This window comes from Lipophrys pholis (genome assembly GCF_963383615.2).
Source record: "Lipophrys pholis genome assembly, chromosome: 10".
Classification (NCBI taxonomy): Eukaryota; Metazoa; Chordata; class Actinopteri; order Blenniiformes; family Blenniidae; genus Lipophrys; species Lipophrys pholis.
In genome coordinates, this window is record NC_137640.1 from 19,966,529 (window position 1) to 19,989,842 (window position 23,314).

At 39.8% G+C, this 23,314-nt stretch overlaps 1 protein-coding gene across 1 annotated transcript in view; it reads left to right on the forward strand.

The window, feature by feature from the left end:
• The first annotated feature begins 14,674 nt into the window (after positions 1–14,674).
• Positions 14,675–23,314, forward strand: part of cachd1 (cache domain containing 1) — an 85,750-nt gene continuing 77,110 nt past the window's right edge. The window contains exon 1 of the mRNA XM_080474243.1: positions 14,675–15,284. Coding sequence (XP_080330369.1) covers positions 15,036–15,284 — 249 coding nt within the window. The 5' untranslated portion in view covers positions 14,675–15,035. The remainder of the gene's footprint in view (positions 15,285–23,314) is intronic.

Below are 23,314 nucleotides of genomic sequence, written 5' to 3' on the forward strand. Positions count from 1 at the left end.
TGTAATATTTACAGTGTACAATGCTATCCTGCTGGGTGGGCTGGACTCTGTGGAGGGTCAGCTTTGGCTCGTAGGCCTGATGTTTGACACGGGTGATTTAGAGTATTTAATGTGCTTTTAACCTGTCATTTTTTAAGCTTTTTGAAGAGAAGAGAATGTATATCCAGTACTGTATTTATCTTGTCTTCATGCAACATTGGCCTTATTGTGTACTTCAGTTTCACAGAGGAAATTCCATACATGTACAAATGTTGAATTGTGACTAATATAATAAGAATATTCTTTCTGGCCCTTTGGTAATGCAGATTTATTTGATTGTTTTGATCGAGCTTGTTGTGGTTGACAGAAAAAGGTTATGTATTCAGTACAAATCTCAGGTCTTCCTGCAGTTCATTTCCTTTAAAGGTGCTATGTTTTTAATATATTCTCATGTTTAGGTGTATCTTGGTTGTTTGAACTGAATATATGAATATGCCCCTTTTGTGCCTTCTCCACTCATTTGTCCTTTTACCCCACACTCCTCCCACCTCTCCTTCTCTCCACCATTCTCCTCCCACTCCACTCAGACTCTCTATCTAATAATCCATCCATCTTTGTGCAGGAATGGAGCTCTAATGCTTTCCATCTGTGTATGTCAGTGGTGGGGCTCCAAGGGTAAGGCCTGCCACTCTTTATTCGCCGCCCCACCTTCTCTCTCTCTCTCTCTCTCTCTCTCTCTCTCTCTCTCTCTCTCTCTCTCTCTCTCTCTCTCTCTCTCTCTCTCTCCTTCAACTCCTTTCCAACAAAACTCCCGAGTCTGGTTCCACTCAGCTCTTAAGTCTAAGATCTCACTCCACGCTGGGGCCCCTCCTGGCCTGAGGCGGCAGTGGGAGGTCCACCAGGCCTCTGGATGGGATTGATCCTGGAGAGTTTTGGTCACTCTGAAGTGAATGAGAGAGTCACACATCAATCATATTTACAACCTGCATTCATTTACAAGACTCCAGATATTATCAATAGAAAAAAAAGAAAATGTGCTTAATTACCTTGAGATTAGACTCGACCTATTTCAGATACATGTTGACGCTGGAGAGGCCTTTTGCATTATTTTGGTCGATTTTGAAAATTAAAAATGTACATGGTCTGGAGTCTAAAGTGTTGGGAATCCAGGTTCAAATGTCATGAGGTCATGCATTACAGATTTTCCTGAAGAGGGCATGACACAACTCTCTGATATAAAAGAAACTTATAGAGAAATGTCCCTGCATGCCATTTTAACCAAACCATAAGTCCATAGAGTGAATAGAAAGCGAACAGAAAACAATCAATTCAAGATTTAATATGCAGCGTAAAAAAAACAACAAGCAATCATTCTCCTCTGTATTTTTTATAGTCATCTTTTTCCTTTAAAAATGTCTACAGACATATTTCATAATAACTTTGGTGTTACACTGGCAGTCCAGAGAGACTTCAGGTGGCATGTAAATAATGATTGTTGAAGAAAATGTAATCATGTCGAGTGAACCTTAGCATATGCAGTACATTTTACAGTATAATGACATTTCAACATCTTCGAGGAATAAACTGGCGCCACCAAAGGAGATATACACCCCAAAAATTGTGTAATGAAGCTTTAATCAGACTTAGTGGGCATGAAGAAGTAAAAGAGGAGTTAAAATTGGGCTGCAACACCAGTCTGCATTCTGCAGTAACTCTGTGGTAACCAAAGCCATTTGTTGAGGGAAAATTCATGGAAGTAATGTTTGAGGGAAACTGTGTCGCGGCCACTGAGACATCCATCCAGATCTGTGTTCTGAGGAACGGCTCTTCTTTTATCTTCCCTCTTACACTGAGACCAGTGCAACTCTGCAGTCTCAACAAAACCGCCTTTGTGGAAAAGTTCTGATTTGGATTAAAAGCAGGCATTGCACATTAAAGTCAAGGTCTCTTTCAACTCGGCTGTGCAGGATCACAGTTAAGATGTGAGATTAGGACCGTTCTTCCTCTTCCTGGTGATAAAGGCGTGAATGGATGTCCTGTAGTGTTTGGTGGTCTGAAAGGAATACTCTGACATTTTGGTAAATCAGCGCACCTTTGATGTCTGCCCTGCAGAGCCGTGCACGTAGTTAGTTCTCGTTAACATAAAAAACTTTGTTACTCTAAAAGCAAAACAACTTTCCCTGAAGATGGAGAAATGTGCATATTAGGAAGAAATCGTAATTCATATAATTCTGTTCCTCGTATCGACTGTAAGGAAATCAGCTGGAGCAACATGCTAAAAGGCATCCTGGAAGCAGAGCCTGCCCGTTTTATTTTCAGTGATTTTGAGATCTTAAGGGTTTTCATGGGGGTGTAATCGCTTACGTCCCCTCATCTTGGGTTCAATATTCCATAATTAGTGGCATTCACTGAAACCGACTGCAGATCCTTTACCACACCTAAATCATCCAGCATGTAGAGAACTGTCATTCCTCGTCTAATTATGTTAATCACATGTGGTCAGTGGGGCCGTGGTGGCAGATGGTTTAATGCTGTCCTCTCACAGAAGAGTCCAGATTCAAACTGACCGAGCCTTTCTTGGTTTAAGTTTGACTGCGTTCACTCCGGGTACTCCACTACACTCCCATAATCCAAATGAATCCATCTTAAATTACCTGTTGACTCTAAATTAATACGGGAATGAGCCGGTAAGTTAACGCTGGTGATTTGTCAGAGGTGTTCACTCAGTTTTGGCTGAATTAAATTTAAACTCAACTCAAACTCAAAGAATGAATGAATGAGTAGAATTGGACATCAAAGTTTGCTCTAGTCCCACTCTCCACTGGGGAAAAAGTGATTTTTTAGATCTATTCAAAAAATTCTATAATCAATCATGTAGGATGTTTCGATTGTCAAATTATATTTATGATTTGGTTGAAAATTTAAGTTTTCATGTACTGAAAATCAAACAACATATTTTGACAAAAGACAAAATTATACATTCACATAAAGGTTTAAAAAACTGCTTTGTTTTATTAATACCACAGGTATCATGTTTTTTTTTGTTTTTTTATAATTGGTAGAACTTTATTATTGTCATGTTGGAAAACCCAATGTTTTTCGTTGGATCTAGTTTTTATTCTTGCATAAATGAAATTGTTGCAAGTATTTCTTTCTTTCTTTCTTTCTTTCTTTCTTTCTTTCTTTCTTTCTTTCTTTCTTTCTCTCTTTACTTTTTCCATTATAATTTCAACAATGGCAGCTTACCATCTCTTAAATGTAAATTGATTTACCGTATTGAAAGATAGAAATTCAATTGTGAACAACTTAGACCATTCTAAACAGAGAGGGGGGGGATCTGGCGTGACTCCTCCTCTTTAGCAAAGACAAAGCAGCAACATGAAACAATATAAATGAGGGAATATGAGCTTTCCAGTTTCCAGTAAGTCATGCTGAACATTTAATACCTAATGTTATAACGGTGCACATTGTCTGTTTTAGTGTACTTTTAATTTTGTATTATTAGCAAAGTAGAACCCCCAAAACCTAAAACCCCAAGATGTCCAGAGATAGCACTGCTTTTCAATCAAAGTATGGCGTTAAATTAAATCCGGAGCAAGAGCGGTTTAGCTCGAGGCGAAGTGAACAAAATACATTTGAACTGAAAACCATGTACTGTCATTAAACTAAAGTAAATTATACTACAGTCAAATAACAAAATTAGTGTCACTTTTTACTGTCACTTTTTAAGTGCAATCTTCAGCCGGCAGAGAGACTTCTTACATTGTTAATGGCGTGATTACTATGGGCTCACTGGAGGTCATGAGATAAGTCCTCTAGCATTTGCTGATAGCTGAGCCCTTGGAACTCCACATGGAGGTGATAAAAGTCCCACATGCCAATGTGCTAAAAATCAGCAGAATCCAATAAAAATAAGATTCAAAAATGAAAAAAAAAAAAAAATGAAAAAAAAGCCAGCTTGTAAAATATGTCCCTAAACAGTAAATAAATCTGTGAAGGAACTTTTTGTTTAATAGAAAAAGTGTTAAACCGAACCAGGGTCGACACCAGACTTCACATCACTTTCTTATCTGTGTTGGAAAATGTGCACTTTAATTATTATTTTATGTCCATCTATTGACAACAGGATGACACAACATGACATACTTTTATTTATGTCCTCCCATCCTCCTCTTCCTGTCCTTTCATGCACTCTCCTCCTACCATCCTTTTCTTTTCATTCTCCCCCCTCTCTCCTCCCCTCTTTTGATATCTCTTTTGAACCGTATCTGTGTGTCTGTGCTTGCAAGGCACGCACGCACACACACGCACGCACACACACACACACACACACACACACACACACACACACACACACACACACACACACACACACACACACACACACACCAACGGGCAGCTTGTAATCATCCACTTTGCTTGTGTTTGTTAAACTACACGCATGCACACACGCATCACTCCAGGTTTTTCCGTACACATCTGAGATACACAAGTCATATTTTTTTTCCCCCCATTTGTCATCCACATGGATGTCAAACACAGCACTGCACAAAGCCACAGCCTCAGTCTTGAATAGAGCCAGAAATAGCGCTGGGTTTTACTTGGAATCGGCTTAAGTCTTCAAAGAGAATTTTTTTTGATGCAGCAAAAAGAAGTGAGAGAGAGATGGTGGGAGAAGGCTGCGGGGGGGGGGGGCTAGAAGCTGAGGGGAGAACAGAGTAGATCGGGTTGTTCTATCCAGTGGTAAAAACGGGGCAAAAAACTTCAAAGACTCATGTTGCCATGGTAACTGTATGGTGCCTGCTTTAAAGCCCGACCCAACCCCCTGCTTAAGCACACATATAGGCCTATCTGACAAATATATTCATAAAAGCTGATGGCAGGGGAGGAGTAGTGTGTAGACTCGCTCCCTAATAATCAATTTCTTTTCTATACATTCCTCTCTTCATCTCTCCTCCTTCATGGCCACTCTTTACAGTATATCCAGCAGGGATCATGTTGATGTGTTGATGTGTGATTGGTACCACTGCAGCTAATTGAAACCCAGTAGGCTCTTGCAGCTAATGCATCAATTTTTTTTCCCTATTGAAATGTTTCGTTCACTCTTAGTTTGCTGGACTGGTGGATCTTCTTTGTCTGTTTCTGTATTGAGTTTTGGAAAATTGTTCCTAGTAATTATGACATGCCACACTTCAAAGCCAGTAGATCCACATACTATCTGTAATTAGATCCATTGTCCAGTCTGTCTTTCTTTATCCTGCTTTTTCATGTTTGTGCCAACCAAGTTTCTGCCCTGTTGGTTTTTCCTGCTCGTGGCCAAACCCTTATTCTGTTAAAGATAAAGCAATGACAAAAGCCAGAAGTTGTATCAACAAGGTTTTTTTTTTTTAAATCTTTCACAGTGTATAATTTCAGGTGCCCAATCCTTGTAAACAAAGAATTAATCAAATTAAATGCATTTTTTCATATATAATAATTTTCAGCCACAATGTATTCTATGAGTGCATTGAATTTCCAATTTAAAGCTTTTGTTTGAAAATCTATAAGAAATTCTCTAAGCAAGAGGATAGATATGTATCAAAGCATTATTTTGACTGTTAAGTGTTTGGGGGAGACTTGGGTGTTGGCATTGTCGTCTTGTATTAAAGGTTCCATGTTTTAGAGTTTATTTAAAGTGTATCGCTTCAAATCCAGCCATGGTCTCGATTTTCAGCCAGTCTTGCCTTATCAAACCATTTAGCATCAGTAGCTTCTGCAGTGTGACCTGGAGCATGTAAACCCGCCATTGTTGTTAAGTGACATTGCAGAAAGGGTGGTGGGGCGATGACGTCATCGTTTTCAGCAAGTGTGCGTCTCGTCCATCCACAGGTCAAAGCCAGGGTGTTTTTGTTCTTGTTTTTTTTTTTCTAATTTCTCCAGGCTCCTAAAATGCTGTGCATGACACGGCATTATCGTGTGGACATGGTCCTAAAGTCCCTGTGGTGAACTCTACTGAGCACAGGCTGTTTCTGTGTCAGTCCACGCCCACTTCACGCCATTCTCAGGAAGATCAGTATTGCCAGATTGGCTGGGTTTCCACCCAATTGGGCTTCTCGGGGGGCCTGTTTGTCTTTTTTCATTGATTATTTAGTGCAGTGGTGTGCTTATGATGTGTTATTCGTTACACTTATAATAGTTTCATGGTTTAAACATGTGTTTCTACAGTTAACCACAATGTTTTACATTGTGGTTGGGCTGGAAACAGTGAGTCAGATCTGGCAACCCTGGAGACCTTTCTGGCATGGTATCTTTACCATGCACTAATGTTTATGGTGGATTTTTCACTATTGCTTGCAGAAAAGCAGTTTGTACCAGTTTGAACCAGAATCTAACCCAGAAGGAGAAGCTCCTGCAGAAGTTCAGACTCTACAGCTGCAGCAGGATGTTTCAAAATAATTAAAAAAAAAAAAAAATGTGTGTCTGAATATGTTTGGTCATTTTTCATATTATACTGAATGTATCCAGTATATCAGTGTTCTTTTGATCTACCTTTGGGAGTGTCAAAGTGATTATCCACAACCAGAGGGAGTGGTTATTTCCCCACATGATGTCACAAGGGGAAAGTCTCAGATTGGCTTGGATGAGCACACACTTGCTAAAGAGTGGAGCAAGCAAGTGAAGGAGATGACGGACTGTCTTTACTTCTGGGAATTTATACACAGCCTATGGGAACATGCTTTACTGTTACAAAACCACTATAATAGTGTTATAATCTCAAAATATAATAAGTATATATAATAAAAATAATAACGATCAATAAAATGCTATTCTCTGTATCTGATGGGTTTAACAGAGAAACTTTATTTATATGGCACATTTCAGTAATAGTAATGCTCTTTTCTTATATTTTATATTTGTTTAATAACATTGTTTCCTTTTTTTAAATTATGCTGGACTCAGTCAACAATGAAAGAAAGAATTGTGTCAGGGTGTATGAACCCTGTAGAACATCAGTGTCATGAGTATACATTTACATTCATTCTAAAAAATACCATTGAAAGTGTGAGACACCTGTTTACATTCAATTTGTATTCCTTATGTGATTAAATATTGATTTTCATCTTATATTCTCACCTAGAGCTGGAAAAAATGATATTTTTGTTGAAAAGCTGCATGGATCTTTTTAATAAAGTTACAGGGTCAGACAAAATGAATGTGTACATGTCTGTGACCCCAGAACAATGTGCCCCTTTTTGCTGAGATGAGCCATTTCTGTCTTTTTCTGAAGGTTTCATGGCCTTTTGAAGCTCGGGCGTCTGTCATGCATTAGGGACAACTGGGTCTCGCTCGTTTGTCCCTGGAGCGTTTCCTGTCTGTGATGGATCGATGCCCAGAAACTCTGAAGCCAGACTTCTGAAGCTGCCAAAGAGTTCACATCATCAGGGAAGTTGTTTGTGTCTAATTTGATTTCTGTATTTAAGAAACAAGTCGATCACTGAGGCGCCATGGCCAAAATCAGGTCATACAGGTCAATGCATGCACAATCTGTAGAAAAAAAGATTGTTGTCATCATTAGGAACAATTCAATTCAATTCAATTCAATTCAATTCAATTCAACTTTATTTATGCAGCACCACATTAAAGTTCTGTTTCTGACATTGTGACATTAGGTTGGCATATTTTTCATTCTAAAAGTCGGGAATTTCCTTTGTTAACGTTTTAAAATCACTTCCCAGCTCGTCACCAACATACCATTATTATACTTACTTATTAGTGTCCTATTAGAGTCCTGGATAACATCATATCAAGTCTGGTGTTGTAACATCTGACTTGAGTAAGGCCTTTCTGTGTGGAGTCTGCAAAGTCTTTCTGTGCAAGCATGGGTTTTCTCTGAATTCTCTGTTTTCCATTTGATGACTCTCAGACGTCTCCAGGTGTGAATGTGAGTGATTGTGATTCTTTGTTTCGCTGTGATGCTCTTCTGAGCGGTTCATGGTGTAACCCGCCTTCACTTCTAGTTATCAAAAGTTATCAGGGATGGTCTTGGCCTTTGCGTCCTTGAATTGGATGAAGAATATATAGTTCTACAGAAGTTTAACAATACATTTAAATATGCAAGTTAAATGTGTTTATATCATAACATAGCATATTCTTGGGCTTGTTATGCAATTTTTTTGTTTGTTTGATGGGACACTCAGTAAAGATCAACAAGGTTTTTTTTTTTCTAAACACAGCAGCATTGTTGTCTAATCCCAGAAATCACTATTATTACCAATTATACTTTTCATACATTTCATCCTTGTGATTTCAGCCTGGCCTGTGGCCAGCTGAAGAGGAAGAGTTGTGGTCAGGACCCTTGCAGAATAACATACCCGGGGTAAGACAACCTCATACTGCCAGTCAGTCAAATTACCATAATTAATAGAAGTGGGGCAATTTTAGGAGCTGTAGACATTATTTCTGCCTGCTGACAGAGTAGTGATCTGTTATTTTCACAGAGGATGATTGAAGTGTGGTCTGTGTCATTAATTTGTTTCAGGATGAAAAGTTGCTAGGCATCATCAAAGGGATTTTTATGGCCTTGTGATGTACTGATGCATGCAAAACATGCACCTAGAGAAAGAGAACATCTAAAAACTCAGATGTAAATCACATCACTCACAAACTTCAGCACTGTCCCTTTGAGTGCCAGAATGAAAAGATGTGATCAAACAAGTTCTTTTTGCTGTTTTGAATTTTAGTGCTTTTTGAAAACAACATTATTTTCCAGCGAGGAGGCCTGTTTACAATACAGTGGATCCTCTGTGTGATGTGTTTCTCCTTTGAAACTTGCCATATTATAGTTATGTAGCGTACCTCTAATGTTGCGTAAAGCCCTGTAAACGTCTAACAACCCTCCACGCGTCACTATCAAGACCCATGCTTGTGGTTATTGCATTGGGAAATTGTCATTCTGAGTCAGTTGCTTATATTTACTGAGCATAAGAAAATCCAGACCCACTGTAGTATTGTTTACCTCCCACACACAGACACTGCACAAGACCATAAGTGATCACTATTTATATATTTAGATTGGTGTAACCTCATGAGAAGTGCTTTTAACACAGAGAGCAAACATTTGTTTTAATACTTCAGCAAACCATTTTTGTTCCCTCGCTTGTCAAAAGAAATGTCAGTTATTGTCCTTGAAGCCAGGTGGGAGTCCCCCTGTGTTGCTTTGATTAGGACTCTACTGCATCTCACCATAAATGCCATTTACTCTATTTGCAAATCCTGAATCCCGGACTGAACGGCCTAATATTTTTCCTCTTCTTCTCTTTATCATACCAAGCCAGGTGGCTTTGTGGGTCTGTGGCGTAATTAAAAAATGCAAATGGGCTAATCCGCTAAAACAAATCCTTCTGCCTCTGTTAATGAAGACCCCTAACTGCTTTCTTGTGTAATGAAATATTTGTCTCTGAATAAACGAGCGTCAGCCTCTGAGCAGAGATATGCAAGTCAGATACCCAGGGAGGATTAGTGATTTTACAGATGAATGTGGGTCGTTTTGAGCTGCATTTTGAAAATGATCCAGGAGATAAAGTGAAAGGGAAAATATAGCAGCAAACAAGCAAGCCAAGATGACAAATGAACAGCTTTTACGGTTCAGGCTCATTATGATTGCTCACAAATATGGACAATTCTTTTTACTTTTTGGAAAATACTTGTGCAGTTAAGGGCAAATTAGAAACATTCCCTTCACCTTGTAATGTAATACTTTTCCTTTAAGCCAAATTGTGATCGTTTCATTAACAGTCTTACACATGAAATTCGCACAACAGCAATCATTCTTGTTAAAACTTTATTCCTGAGACTCGTGATCACTGTGAGAGTGTATTACTCAAAAATGTTTCAACTTTTGCTTTGCCATTTTCTTGGTGTCTTATACATACTGTATGCTTGGTGCCACTTTAGATGGGTCAATGCTTGCACGCACGCACGCACGCACGCACGCACGCACGCACGCACACACGCGACAGGTGTTGATCAGAAAGTTGAGTGTGTCAAAAACAAATTTACTTTACTCATAAACACTTCTCTGACCACTGCCAGAGCTTTGATGTGGACAATCCTGGCTGTGGCGTAAAGGAGAAACAGCCCATAGAATTTTAAAATATTGTGGTTTTTGAGTTGTTTAGGTCTGCTTTAAATTATGATAATTTATACATTCTTTCCAATATTTACGGTGGGATTTTTATATGTTCCCCTTTGCAAATATTGCAACAGATTCAGGAAATGAGTTCCTCAACACAGGGAAAACCGTTATTTCCACCCTTCTAAATCCTCCATTCAAACACAATTTACACATGAACTTGTTGCTGAGAGTTGAAGGCAAAACAACACGGCTGATAGTGTCTGAGTTGCAAACACTGCATCTGACCACTCAACAAGCATCCTTGTGTTTATAAGTGTCCAAAGGCGCCTGACAGCCATGCAAACATCTGATGGAGTCTGCAGCCAGAGACACAGACAGACCATCTATTCAGGAGCACAGCAGAGACCGGAGTCAGGAAATCTTCTGCTGCAGACCGCGGCTTCCAAAACCTGTGTGTTCACACGCTGCGTCAATCACACTTGGATTTTGCAAGCAATGAGAACTTTATGAATTAAGTCAACAGAGGAGCATCTGAAGCAAATGAAAGTTATAGTAAAAAGATGGCGGCTCACAGTACGCAAGTGTGTCCCGAAAAACCATCTCCTGTGGCCACAATGTCAACATTTCCCTCCAAAATGGTCCACATCATGTACATTTCTGGGTCGGATGAACCACAAAGGTGACTCATATAAATAACTCATGACCACACATGTAACATTACAGGGGTTGATAGACTTGATATTTTCTCCTCTAAACATCACAAAATAAAAAATGTGTCTTCATTTGATGGCCCGGAGGAGACGCTGTTAGTGGGACGAGTTATTTTGGCTCCACTGTCAAATCATGGCGGATCGGCTTGTCTGTCCTCACTGTGATCAAAACCATGACTAAACGTGCTCGACTGAATATCTGAAATACAAAATGCAGGCATTTCTGAATATGTCAGCACTTTGCCAAGTGACACATCATGGAGAAACCGAAATTAAGAATGAATTATCCAGCAGCCAAACCTACACTGGCCTACAGATCGCTGGTGTTGGAGCTGCGCTTCACTATATGTTTCCACAGATAGAGAAAAACATGCAGCTCTTTCTGTACTCATGCATTGTTACGGTAGTTAATTATTGCCACGCAAGACTGATTCTATATAGCAGTCTGTGATGACGATTTCATCAATGGCATCAAGACTATAGAAAAATGTGTCACTTCTTCTTTGAATAACATATAAAACACTGAAATGTCTCCGAGGACCTCGATACATTTGTCAATGGAGCCGGACAGAAGGTATGCTGTTATGCTATCCCATCTGTTGAAACAAGCCACCTCTAAAAGTTGAGAGTTGTTTACGCCAAAAGAGCTTAATTACTCCCGAAGGAAATCGTATATGTCTTTTTTATTTTTGCACCAGATGCAACACAATTTTATGGTTGCGACATATACAGTAGCAAAGAGCATGCTATATTTTCCAAATGTGAGAAGATACACATGTCCCATAGACATCTCAATGCAATGCAAGTTACTGACAAGAAAGTTGATTTAAAAGTTCGTGGAGTTAACTGAAGTAATCGCAAACAACGAAGAGTTGGTAACTGAGGAACAAAAACTCCACATTTAAATTGAAATGTCCCCGTCAACCAGGCCTGGCTTAACAATAAGCAAATAGTTGTATAATTATAGTAGTTATTCAGATGAATCAGCTGGGCTGTTAGTACTGTGTGGGTCAGTGTGATGACAGATTACTTGATCACACACAACTGAAATTACATCTGATATTTGAAGAGAGGTGCTCCACGAGTTGGAGAAAAACTGTTCTTGTGGATAAAAACAATAACGAGCAGCACAAGCTGAGACGAACTACAAAAGTCCATGGCGGGTACTGTCGGTACGTCCAAATGTTTATGGAATTTATCGGCAGACATGGTTTATGTTGCTTTAAGGGGGAGTCATTGCCAAATCAATGACCAGTAAGCAAGAGCTTAGCAAAATGGTAAAATAGCACAAAAGCTTTGGGGTAATGTGAAAAGTGGGTGCAATGCTGATTAACTAGGAAATCTCCCAAAGTGAACAAGTTGCATTGAGATGGTTGAGAAGGCGTCAGCTGCCCAGCTGCAAATCAAAAACACTCTGCAATCCATGAAGAGGAGAGCCATGCAGAGAGAGAGAGAGAGAGAGAGAGAGAGAGAGAGAGAGAGAGAGAGAGAGAGAGAGAGAGAGAGAGAGAGAGAGAGAGAGAGAGAGAGAGAGAGAGAGAGAGAGAGAGAACTGATTAGTGGTCAGCTGCTCAATGAACTGAAGTGCTGTTACATATCAAAGCCTCACATCATCAGATTGGTGACCTATCTCTCATACATCTTCATTTTGCAGTCAGTAATCAAAATGCAATATAACAACCCCCACCCTGCCCCATCCCCACAAGAATTCAATTTTATTAAAAAAAAAATAATAATAATAATACAAAAAGACCAATAAATAAAAGTAAAAACAAAATGAAGGAAAAAGTACTCTTCCTCAAAGCACCTCAACATGTTTCATCCAAGCTGCTGTAAAACAAGAAATGGATTGTTGAAGGAATGAAGGCTCAATGGTCGGTAGACTCACTACCTTCAGTCATGCTTACGCTTTAGTTTACATTCTCACCGTTACAGGTTCTTTCATTCTGGTCCTTGTGTATTTATGAAAATGGACCTCTGTCCGCATGTTGCAGATGTGCTGCAACATACTAGAATCTAATGACCTTGTCTTCATTGAGCTTTGCAGAAATTTAATAATGGGTCTCTCCTTACAATTGGATTACTTTGGCCCAAAGGCACCAGGGTTAGGAAACACTGCGATAGAAAGTCTCGTCTCCCGCATCCATCATCTCTTTACAAGTATTATACCAAAACAAAAATTATTTTTTCACACACTGCAAACTGTTACCTCAAAAGCATGTTGTTTACAACCAAAGGAGAGAGTCTTATTTTTAAATTTGAATATAAATGAGCACATTTCAAGCCACTTGAGGCAGTCAAATTAAAAGGTGAACGTAACATGAGCACAGAGAAACTGCAAAGACCTACATCCATTTATTATGGAGGGGGACTCTCTTGCATCTGAAATGGAATTTACATGAATCTCTAACTTTGGTTTTCTGTTCAGTTGAGCGGCCTGTAAATGTATAATGTTTTCATTCAGTCCCACCATTCTCATGGTGTTATACATGACTGTACCCGGCAGCACAAACGTTTAAAATAAACACCTTGAAACCTGCTCAAGAGATAAAACAGCACAAGAGTGAACATTGAGCTTGAACCATGGTTCTGCATTTATTAGTTACAAATGTCCTATAAGCTTTATTGGAACAACAACAAACAAAAAAAAACAGAGACAGAGAATAGTTCTCCATAAAAACAGTTTATAGCACTCTTAAGAACATTCATCAAGTGTCCTGACAATATCATTTCTGATTCATGCCGACACTCAGCACATTGTCAACTTTCACCATATAATGCTAATAGGGCATAGAATTAATAACCTTTTTTTTTGGTTTGTGGTTATTTAAGGTTTTTGTGAAGCAGAAGAAACTATTTCATTTATGATAAGCTGTTTTACTTGGATTAAATTGATTTTCTGTTGAAATCAAGGAGGGAATCACTTTAAGGAGGGAGAGCTGGAATGGTAGCCTTTCTTTTAAATATCAAAAATGTACATTTATGACTATTCTTGGTGATATGAAAGCCATTGAGTATAATCAGAAGATCGGGGTGGAAGAAACAAATGACTAATGTTTACAAATTTGTGATTAGGTAGCATTTTGGGGTACCTATACTTTTAAGATAGAATTTCAAACTATGCTGCTATTACTTGAGTACAAATAACCGTTCTAATCTACTTAGCCATGCTGATAAAATAATGAGTCAATGGCGAAGACATTCACACTTTTTTAATATTCAAACTTTTCATTAGATTTTTTTTTGTAGTTAAAATATATTTATACTTTCAGCGGGAGGAAATTCTTCTTGTATATCAACATTTGTTTACCAGAGTGTTATATACTTCACCTGAGAATAAGGCTTTAAATATAGATATTTTGGAATAGAAACTGAATTAAATGACTGCTATTACCAATGAGAGAAGGCATCCATATTAAAAAGTAACTATTGCTCTGAATACTTTCGGATAAGAGTACTTGCAATCGAGTAAAACTTTCTGCGATTTAACAGTAGTTAACAGTAGTTGTACTAGTTGAGGTTGTAGTAATACAAACTTCCATCCCTCTTGACACCTCTGGCGGAAAGATCTACATTTTCTTTTCTTTTTGGTGTCTGCTTTTGAAAGGATGACCGAACAATGAATGACGCGTTCACGTTCACTCGGACTGTTGAAACTCTCCGTATTCTTTTATATCACATCAATGGACCCGCCTCGACTCGAACAAAAAAAGAATACATATAACGATACAAATTAAATAGGAATCTTCCGTACATATTTCGCCACGGTGATAGAATTTTTATACTGGTTGCTGTCTCCATTGTGTAGAATTCCGAGTAGCACTGAAGGCATCGTGAAACCCGGATCCATTGATCGTGAGATCCAGGCGCCGGTCGGACTCCGCGGCTTTTCCACGCCTCCCACTTTCACCCCCATTGTGGTTGAATCTCCGGCTCAAGCACACTATGTCAGACTTCCAGGAGTTGGAGCGACTGGTTGAAGAGAGAACGCGTACAAGGCTTTAAAAACAGGACGAGCCGAGGCTCTTTGACGCATGGATCTGCTTTCTTCTCCGCGCGGAGTCCCCGGAGCTGCGATGGTGCGCGTTTCTGGAGATTTGGAAGAGCCGAACCGTGGAGACGGGGCACACGTATTCTCCGCTTCCAACTTGTAAAAGTTGTTTCCCTTGAAGTTCCCCCCTTCTACTCGCCACCACTCCAGACTCCCCGTGTGTATCCAGCCCTCCGCCACCATGGCGAGGCGGACGGGAGCCCAACCTCTGGATTTGACGCCCGGTGCGCGCACCGCTTTCCGGGATAAGCAGCTCCGGTTCCACTCGGGCTTGCAGGCTTTTTCCTGGAGCTTCGTTTTCATGTGCTCGACTCTTTCTTGTGGATATTGCGGAGCCGAGACCGAGTTTTCCATCCTGGAGGAAGCGCAAGTTTTGTCTGAGCAGATGAAGAAGCTGTCCTCTCAGGAGCTGGGAGTTTTCACTATGCAGGTAAAACACTGCTTTATTTTAGTTTGATTATTCTTTGTTATTTGTTGCGGGACTGTCCTGTATTTTTTATTTTTTTATTTCGCGTAAACGTGAAAAGGGGTCGTGCCTCTTTGGAGTTGGAGCGGTTTTTTTTTGTTGTTTTTTTTAAACGGTCACTCAAATAGGCCTGCACATGACAATAATAAGCGCATAAAGAAACTTTGTTGACAAAAAAACACAATGTTACGAAACGGCCGGTTATTATGTTGCCAGTGTTTTTGCTCGATGCTGCAGTGCAACAACAGGCGCTTTGAAGTTGGGACCGATTTTTATCTGGGACATCTGGGGGGTTCGGGGCTCCGGACGGCTGGCCTCTTACCTTTGTTATCTTCAGATCTACCACAGAGACACACTTTGATATCTTATCACATTTAGTGGGCATGTATCTCAACATGTATAACTGAAACTAAGAACATTTCTCTTACAGCGACATGTTTCTTTTATCTCTCACCTGTAGAAAAAACATAAACTAACCAGAGGCAATTCAGTGTTTGTGTGTCTGGAGGTCATTTGATTTCTAACTGGTTTGGCTGCTTAAACGAAGCACATCATTGTGCCACATTGGAGAAAAAACAAAAAAAGAGAGGCTGGTCTGCCTCCAAGTCTCTTTAAACTCCTTGATAAGTGCATTTGCAGCACATAAGCTACGCGAATTAGTCAGTTGTAAGTGCAGCTTGCAGATTCCTCCTGTAAACCCTGTTTATTTTCTCCCGGGGAACATATCGAGGCTTAAATGAGATCTTTATTGAGTGCACGCGGTCATATCTAATCATTTCAACATTTCTATGAGTGGAAACGCAGAGTGTAGAAATGAAGCCAACCAATACCTGATTGAACCACTGAACTAAAGTCATTTCTTATAGAAACGATCCTTTATCGACCAATTTAACTGCGACAGAGCTGAGAAACTAAATGTTTTTAAAAATGAATAACAGTTTAAATAGTTGCTTTTTTTTTTTTTTTTTTTGCATTCCTGCCTAAATTCCATTTTCAGCTGAAACCTTGATTCTTTTTGACTGGTGACAGTCATGCACTCTATTTCAAATTGCAACTTGAGACATATCAATGTTTATTTTTAAGCATTGATTATTGGATCGTTTGGTTGTGTAACAGTTGGATGTTGGCTGTCCCTTGTTTGAAATGGCCATGAATTAAAAACCTGTTTAACTTTTGATCTGACATCAGCCACTTAAAAAGATGATTATAAGACAAATAAGTGAACGAGAGAGTTCAGTCAGTATTTAAAGCCAATGTTATTGAATAAGAGTTCTATTTATTCTCTCCGAATGTTATTTTGCTTCCAAAACGCAGCAGGTTGTTGTTCTGCTGATGTTGGACTGATTTCTTGGGCAAAGCCCACTGGAGATGTTGCCCTGAGTGGAACGTGATACTGCTATGTATTTTCACACTTCATATTTTGTAACGATCAACAAATGATGAACAGTGAAAGAGGGTTGAACGGTTCCTATACCACCGATTGATCAATTCTCCATGAGAGCAGGGCAGGGCAGGGACCAGACCCTGTCACGTCCAGCCATGCTGAGCTGCATTCAGTCACCAAATGGCAGGAGGTGCAGGGTGCAGCGGTGCCCGGCACTGGGGGTGTGTGTGTGTGTGTGGGGGGGGGGGTGGGGGGTGTTTAGCACTTCAGAGGCAGAGGAGCTCACAGGCCCTGAACACAGAGGCAAGGCGGCGGGGGGGCCCCGGCCCCAAATGGTGTTTCATCTTCTCTGCCTCCACACCGAGCTGCCTTCATCTCCGCATTGGGAGTCAGCTTTGAGGCCTTCCTCTGATCCCGCCGGAGCCGCAGTTGTCACTGCTCATCCCTCCCCGAGCTCCAGTTTGTGCTCTCGCTGGTTTATTTCTAGTCGTTGCCGTTATTTTCTCTGCAGTTTTTCTTCTTCATTATGCCATTTCCCTCAGTGTTCTTGTTTTTATGCTCCTGCTGGAGTAAATACTTTGAATTAATGACTGTCTCAGAAATTACAGTCAAATGGGGCTATCATTTACAGAGATGTCATTAATATGAAATATTTTCTCTCTTTTTTTTTTTTTTCTTCTTCCAGTTTTCTATTCCGTCATGGCTCATTTCAAATTCAAACTATGGCAAACAAAATGCCACGTTTAGCGTCGCTCCCCTGTATCATGGGAAAACCGCTTTGAGCTGTCGGGGTGTTGTACAAGCTGTGAAAATCTGACTTGGCATGGGACTGAAGTGAGTGTGATTGAAGCGGTAAATTTCATGGATTTGTCAGGGTGGGTTTTCATAAATTCAAGAGACGTGCATCCAGTAAAAACAATCCTCATCTGCCGGCGAAAATAAACGTTGGGTGTTGGTCAGTTGTGCTGTGTGGACATCTGCTCTGGAGCTCAGATGGACCCTGACTCCTCTCTGCAGATGTTTCTGTTGAACTGGATCTGAACTGTTTCTTGTGTGTTTTTATTTTTTTCGGATGCTGGGATTATTATTATTATTATTATTTTTATTTATTCTTTTTTTTAATTTGATCTGACATTTTCTCCGCTCTCTGAACACTTCTCCTGCATTGCCATTATAGACATAGTTACATTAACGTTCATTTGGTGTTATTTTGAACAAGATCTCCGGGTTTGTTATGAAGCGACGTCTCCATTTAAAATGTAACTCTACCCGTCTTCACCCCACCCCTCATTCTCCTGACAAGACAAGCTTCCCATTACACATCTGTCCATGCTCCTGAGTCAACAGGTCAACTTTGATCAATCCGTCCCCGAGTCACTTCATCGTCGCGTGATTTGAGGGTGTGCAGTTGACACTTGGTTTAAGTGAATCGATGTGTCCAATCAAGTGTCCAAAAGAGTCATACTGTATGTCAGAGTCCGAAAATGGTTTTCATATCCCACTTTGGAGTCATTGCATCCAGTCGAACCTTTAAGTTGATTTGTTGAAGTTATTTGCAGGCATTCCTACCAGGAATCAATATTTATCAGCAATTTAAATCTAAATAATTGCAAGCAAATTAGGAGTTTATTTTGTTTCATTTTAAAACAAGAAAAGGTAACCTTGAAAACATTTTCCACGCTCGTATCGTCAAAAACTAACTCTAAACTCTTCGGGTTGAAGCTGCTGGTGACAAAACGTTCAGCAGTTCAGATATGTTGGCTCAACATTAAAGAGGCCATTACAATAGTACAATAATCTTTTCTCCCTTTTTGGGATTTCAAATAAAAATAAAAGCAGCAGATGAATTGTTAGTTGGAGATGGGCACAATTCGGTTTTGGGTGGATTTTAATGTTCGGTGTCTTAATCATCGTTGAATTCATGAATAAATAAGGAATTTACTCGGGTTTTGCTTCCTCTACTCTGAAATAGCTCACAGTGGGTTCCTCTTATTAACGTTTCATGTATTTGAAGCAGGCTACCTTTGGGTCTTGCCGAACTCCGTCTCACAAATCTTTTCCTTTTTTTTTTTTTTTGTCATTGATTTGTTTATGTCTGACTACTTCAGATGAATGTTTCACTTCAAGTACTGATTTCACATTACTCTGAATAGTTTATGACCTAAGTTTTCACCATCTGTCTCTGGAGTTGTTTTTGAAAGAGAGCAAGCTTCACCGATGAAACTACTCAGCGGTACCTGATAGATTTTATCGGGCTAAAAACAAAAGGGTTTTCGCAGTAATTTGAATTTAGATTCTCATCTAAATAGGGTTTGATTTAATCTCCTTTCTGTTTTTTTTTTTTTTTTTACATCACTAGAACATCGTCCTTGCACGACTTGTCTTGCGGGTTCTCTCTGGAGCCGGGACCATTCTACAATGACAAAACAGGCTTGATCACTATTAAGCTCTCACATAAAAGCACAAACGACACCCACAAGCTGTCAATGAAGCCAATCTGAGGTCTCTCGTATGTGAAAGGTCCAGAGTGTTTGCACTCTATTGGTTGATTATTTATGAAGGGAATTTCACTGTTAGTTTTAAGGGCCGCCGTTGGTGGAGAAGTGCGGTTTTCTTATTGAGGCTGGCTGCGTCAGTGTCCCCGGCCCCCTAATTGAATATTGATAGTAATTTGAGGTTGACGGAGGTTTGAGTAGGAAAAGAGAAAATTGGGGGTAACTATGCTACATCTTTAGTCTATAATTTTCGGGATTGGGGGGTGATCCAATAGCAACAGCCCAGGTTGCCACTTTGTTTGGTTCTGTTTGCTTGTACCAGGCAATCTGATGGGATTTGCTTTAACATAGTACCACCCTTCTGTCTTCTCCTTTCTCTACTTGCTCTTACTTCAATCCTCTTATTCCATTTTCTCTTTTTATTGGCATGAGCTGCGGATACTGTTTCTTCTCTTTTCCCTTTTCTCTTTATTGAATCCGTTGCAAAGCTGGAGGAGGCAGAGGAGGATGGCGAGGCGGAGGGTTTGAGGATATGCAGCAGGACATCAGAATTCCTGCTAGGCTCTCTGCAGCACAGCTTCAAAGCCTTCGTGCCTCTTACTGCATTGCTTGCGTAGCTGTGCGCTCAAACAGTCAAGGTTACTAAGAACCTTACAGGCCTGCTGCTTCATCTCTTCAGTAGTGCGGTTTCTCACACATTTTCTATTTTGACTTTTGAGTGAGTGTTTTCTTTCGTGTGGCCACGCCTGCACGCGTCTTTTCATCAATAGGATGGAAATTTATTTGAGCGGCTCGAGATTCAGTCAGGTTGACTCTGTGCCGTCCTGGTAAAGTTAGACTTCAATGTGTTGTAGTTGATGTCACTCAAAAATCCATGACATACAATGACGAGTAGCACATCTTTGTTTCCAATGGCGTGTGTCCAAAAGACAAATGAACCCTTCAGTGTTCGATAAAACTCACTGTGTCGTGGGTTCAGTCAAGGCTATTTCTGTTTCACTCTACATGTGACACTGAGGTGTAGTAATGTGACAATTTCCTGTCTGTTCATTGATGCACTTTCCAGAAATGACAGATTGTTGAAACGTAGTCTTCCAAATATCCTTAGAACTCAGAGTTAAGATCTGGTTTTCATGGTTGATGGGCGAAAGTTCTAGAAGGCAGATGGGGCAGGGTTTAAATGTTGTTGTTTTTTTCTAGCACTTTAAAGTTTTTAGATGTTTCAGTAAGAGACTGTAAATACGGTGTGATGCTTTTATTTACACTGTGTGGAGACGCTTTTACTGGTTACATTCACATTATGTTCTGACCCCCACCACTTTTTTGTCTGGTAAGTGGTGCTATTTTTAGAATAGAGAAACATCTCTAAAGCAGCAATACTGTTGAAAGGAGGGAACATCTCTGTTTTCATGTTCTTATCATTTTATTTCCAAAACAAACATTATTCATCACAAACGGTACATAATGTCTCAGAGTACAGCATATTTCACGAGTTTCATGGGTTATTTCTTCGAACTAACCTATGGTCAGACCTGTGTTTCACTGCAGATGGTTTCTATATTTGCAGTGAAACTAAAGTTTAACCTCTTCGCACCACATGAAAACAACATTTTCCTTTTACTCTCATCTCCTTCTGCCTGTATGACTTGTTTGGGTTGACAGAGCTGCAGGTGCTTTGGATTACTGAGCCATGCATTGTAGGAACCTTCTTCTAGAGTGACCATAAATCATGACGAGCCTCAGTGGTTTATGAGCCCTTGGAGCTTGTGCTGAACTATCTGCACCTCTGCTCTTTTCCCTTTTTAACTCTTGCTTTTCCCCCAAAAAAATTTGCTTAAGGGAGATTTTTTTTTTAGTAGTTGTTTTTGAAACGTTCATGCTTTTTACACAACTATTGGATTTTTGCTCCGATGTTGCTGCATTAATACTTCATAACTCCTCCCCTCAATCATTTAACTGTGTTCTATCAATATGTCTTTTTTTTCCTTCTTAATCCTGGCTGAATTGCAGAATAAGGTGTAAATTCTGAAATACACTGTGCTCATATGACTTTTATTCAGAAGCTAAAAGTGATACTTTTCAAAGTGCAGCTTTAAAGTTTTGCTTTGTATTTGAAAATTCAACTTCGTCGGTTCACCGTACTGGAAAAACAATGGCTTCTGCCAACAGCTGGAGTGTCCCACAGAAACGTCTGCAATGCTTTAAAAACTTGGAATGACTTCCCTATCGCTCTTTGAAATCCCTGGCCTGTCCAAAAGTTGGGGAAGCAGGCCAGTTCTGTTGAATATACCTTCATCTTCCTGTCACAATGCAGAGGAGAATGGAGCAAAAGAGCCATGGTTTTATTAAATGTAGAAGCGCTTGTGTATTTTGGCCTGGCTCCAGAGACCTATAAAGTTGGGCGCCCCTTATATCCAACTGCAGTGTCTCCAAAGTCCAAATCCAACAAACACCAGACGCGTGGTGAAGTCCCCAGACTTGTTAGACAAGACTGGGACTCAAATACATGTAGATGGAAAGTTGGAAGCTTACAGCCTGTTTGCCATAAGGTTAATGTTAAACTTAATTTCCACAGCGATAACCGGTTCAGATCATGACTTTGGGCGTCATATTTTTTATTAATATAATCATATCTATTGGGACTGTGCTACCTGAATATTTTTCCATATTAAATCTTTACCACGGAGACTTATATCATACACCACTTTCATTCAGACAGATTTGTTTAGTAAAATTTTGTGCAAATATCTACAACATTGTAATGACGCGTTCACTCTTTGGTTGGTCCAGTAAAACACACTCCAGTACGATGGCTAAGATAATGGGGTCCAATAGTGGACGTGTGAATGCTGCACTTTATGCTCGTCATACATGAATTCAAGAGAGTGAAGACCTTTATTTGTCACAAGCATAATTATACACGGTACAACATGCAGTGAAATGTGTGAAAGGTCTCTTTATGTTTGCAAATGTGTTCTGGTGCAGTTCAGTTGAAGTCATATTGGAGTCTAAAACATGACGCAAAGAGCAGTAAGCAAATCATAACTAATGGAGTCCTGCTGCTGTTTTGATAACTTTGATCGTTTTAGAAGTACTCAGGAGTCTTCATGAAATAATCCAAGTACTTTCATTATGGTTGTGGAAGCTTTGTTAGAGTAGTTGCAGAATAACTGTCACAGCAGCTGTAGAGCAGAAGTTTCATTCACATCTCTTGGTGTAGTTAAAACTGCCTGCATTGGTGTGAAATGACCTTTTCCTTTTTTTCACCCTGAATATGGTTAAGGCCAGGTTTCTGCACCACGAGTGTGAAAACTGTCCAGCAGCAGTGGCCTTAAGTCTCACGTGGAACGGTTAAAAGATAGAGAGGGGAGATGGTAGTGGACTGGAACTTTGCACTCATGAAGCACGCAGTCAAACTTGGACCATTGTCGTGAGCAGAATTAGGTTTAAATATTATTTCATTAAGCATTTTGATTTCTGAGGCGGCACAGTATGCAGTGGTTAGCACTAGGGATATTCCTGCTGACTAGTTTCTCCATCAAACAAACAAGAATTATAATTAAAATAAAGAATACAGTCACATTTTTGAAAATATTGTGTGCGTTAAGAATTGTTTGAAAACTTTAATCACAATCTTCAATTACTATACTGGGTCATAACTGCTGCTGAAGTACAAGGCACATTCTTCCTGGCAGTGTATTAAGGCTTAATGTATTCCATTAACCTCCTGAGTGATTGTCGTGATGGGCAGTATTATCATTGCACACCGAACGGGATAGAAGCTCCAAGCTTTTTAGTGTGTCCATTTTACCCCCGCAGTTTTGACATATTTCATGCACAAGTCAAAATCCAGGATCGTATGTGGGAAATTGTGGAAAATAAGTGAAATGAAGCTTATAAAATGTCAAACTGTTAGCAGCAGGAGCTGTTGCTCACTGCACATTAATATACAATATTTGAAAGGATGTGGTTGTGCATTGCTCCCGTGGAGTGATGTGTCAGTTGTTGTTGTTTTCTGACACTTTGTTTTCATATTTTAGATGAACATTTTGACAACCAACACTTGCAGTGAGATACTGCTGTCATTTATCAATAACTCCTGGTTCAAACCCAGG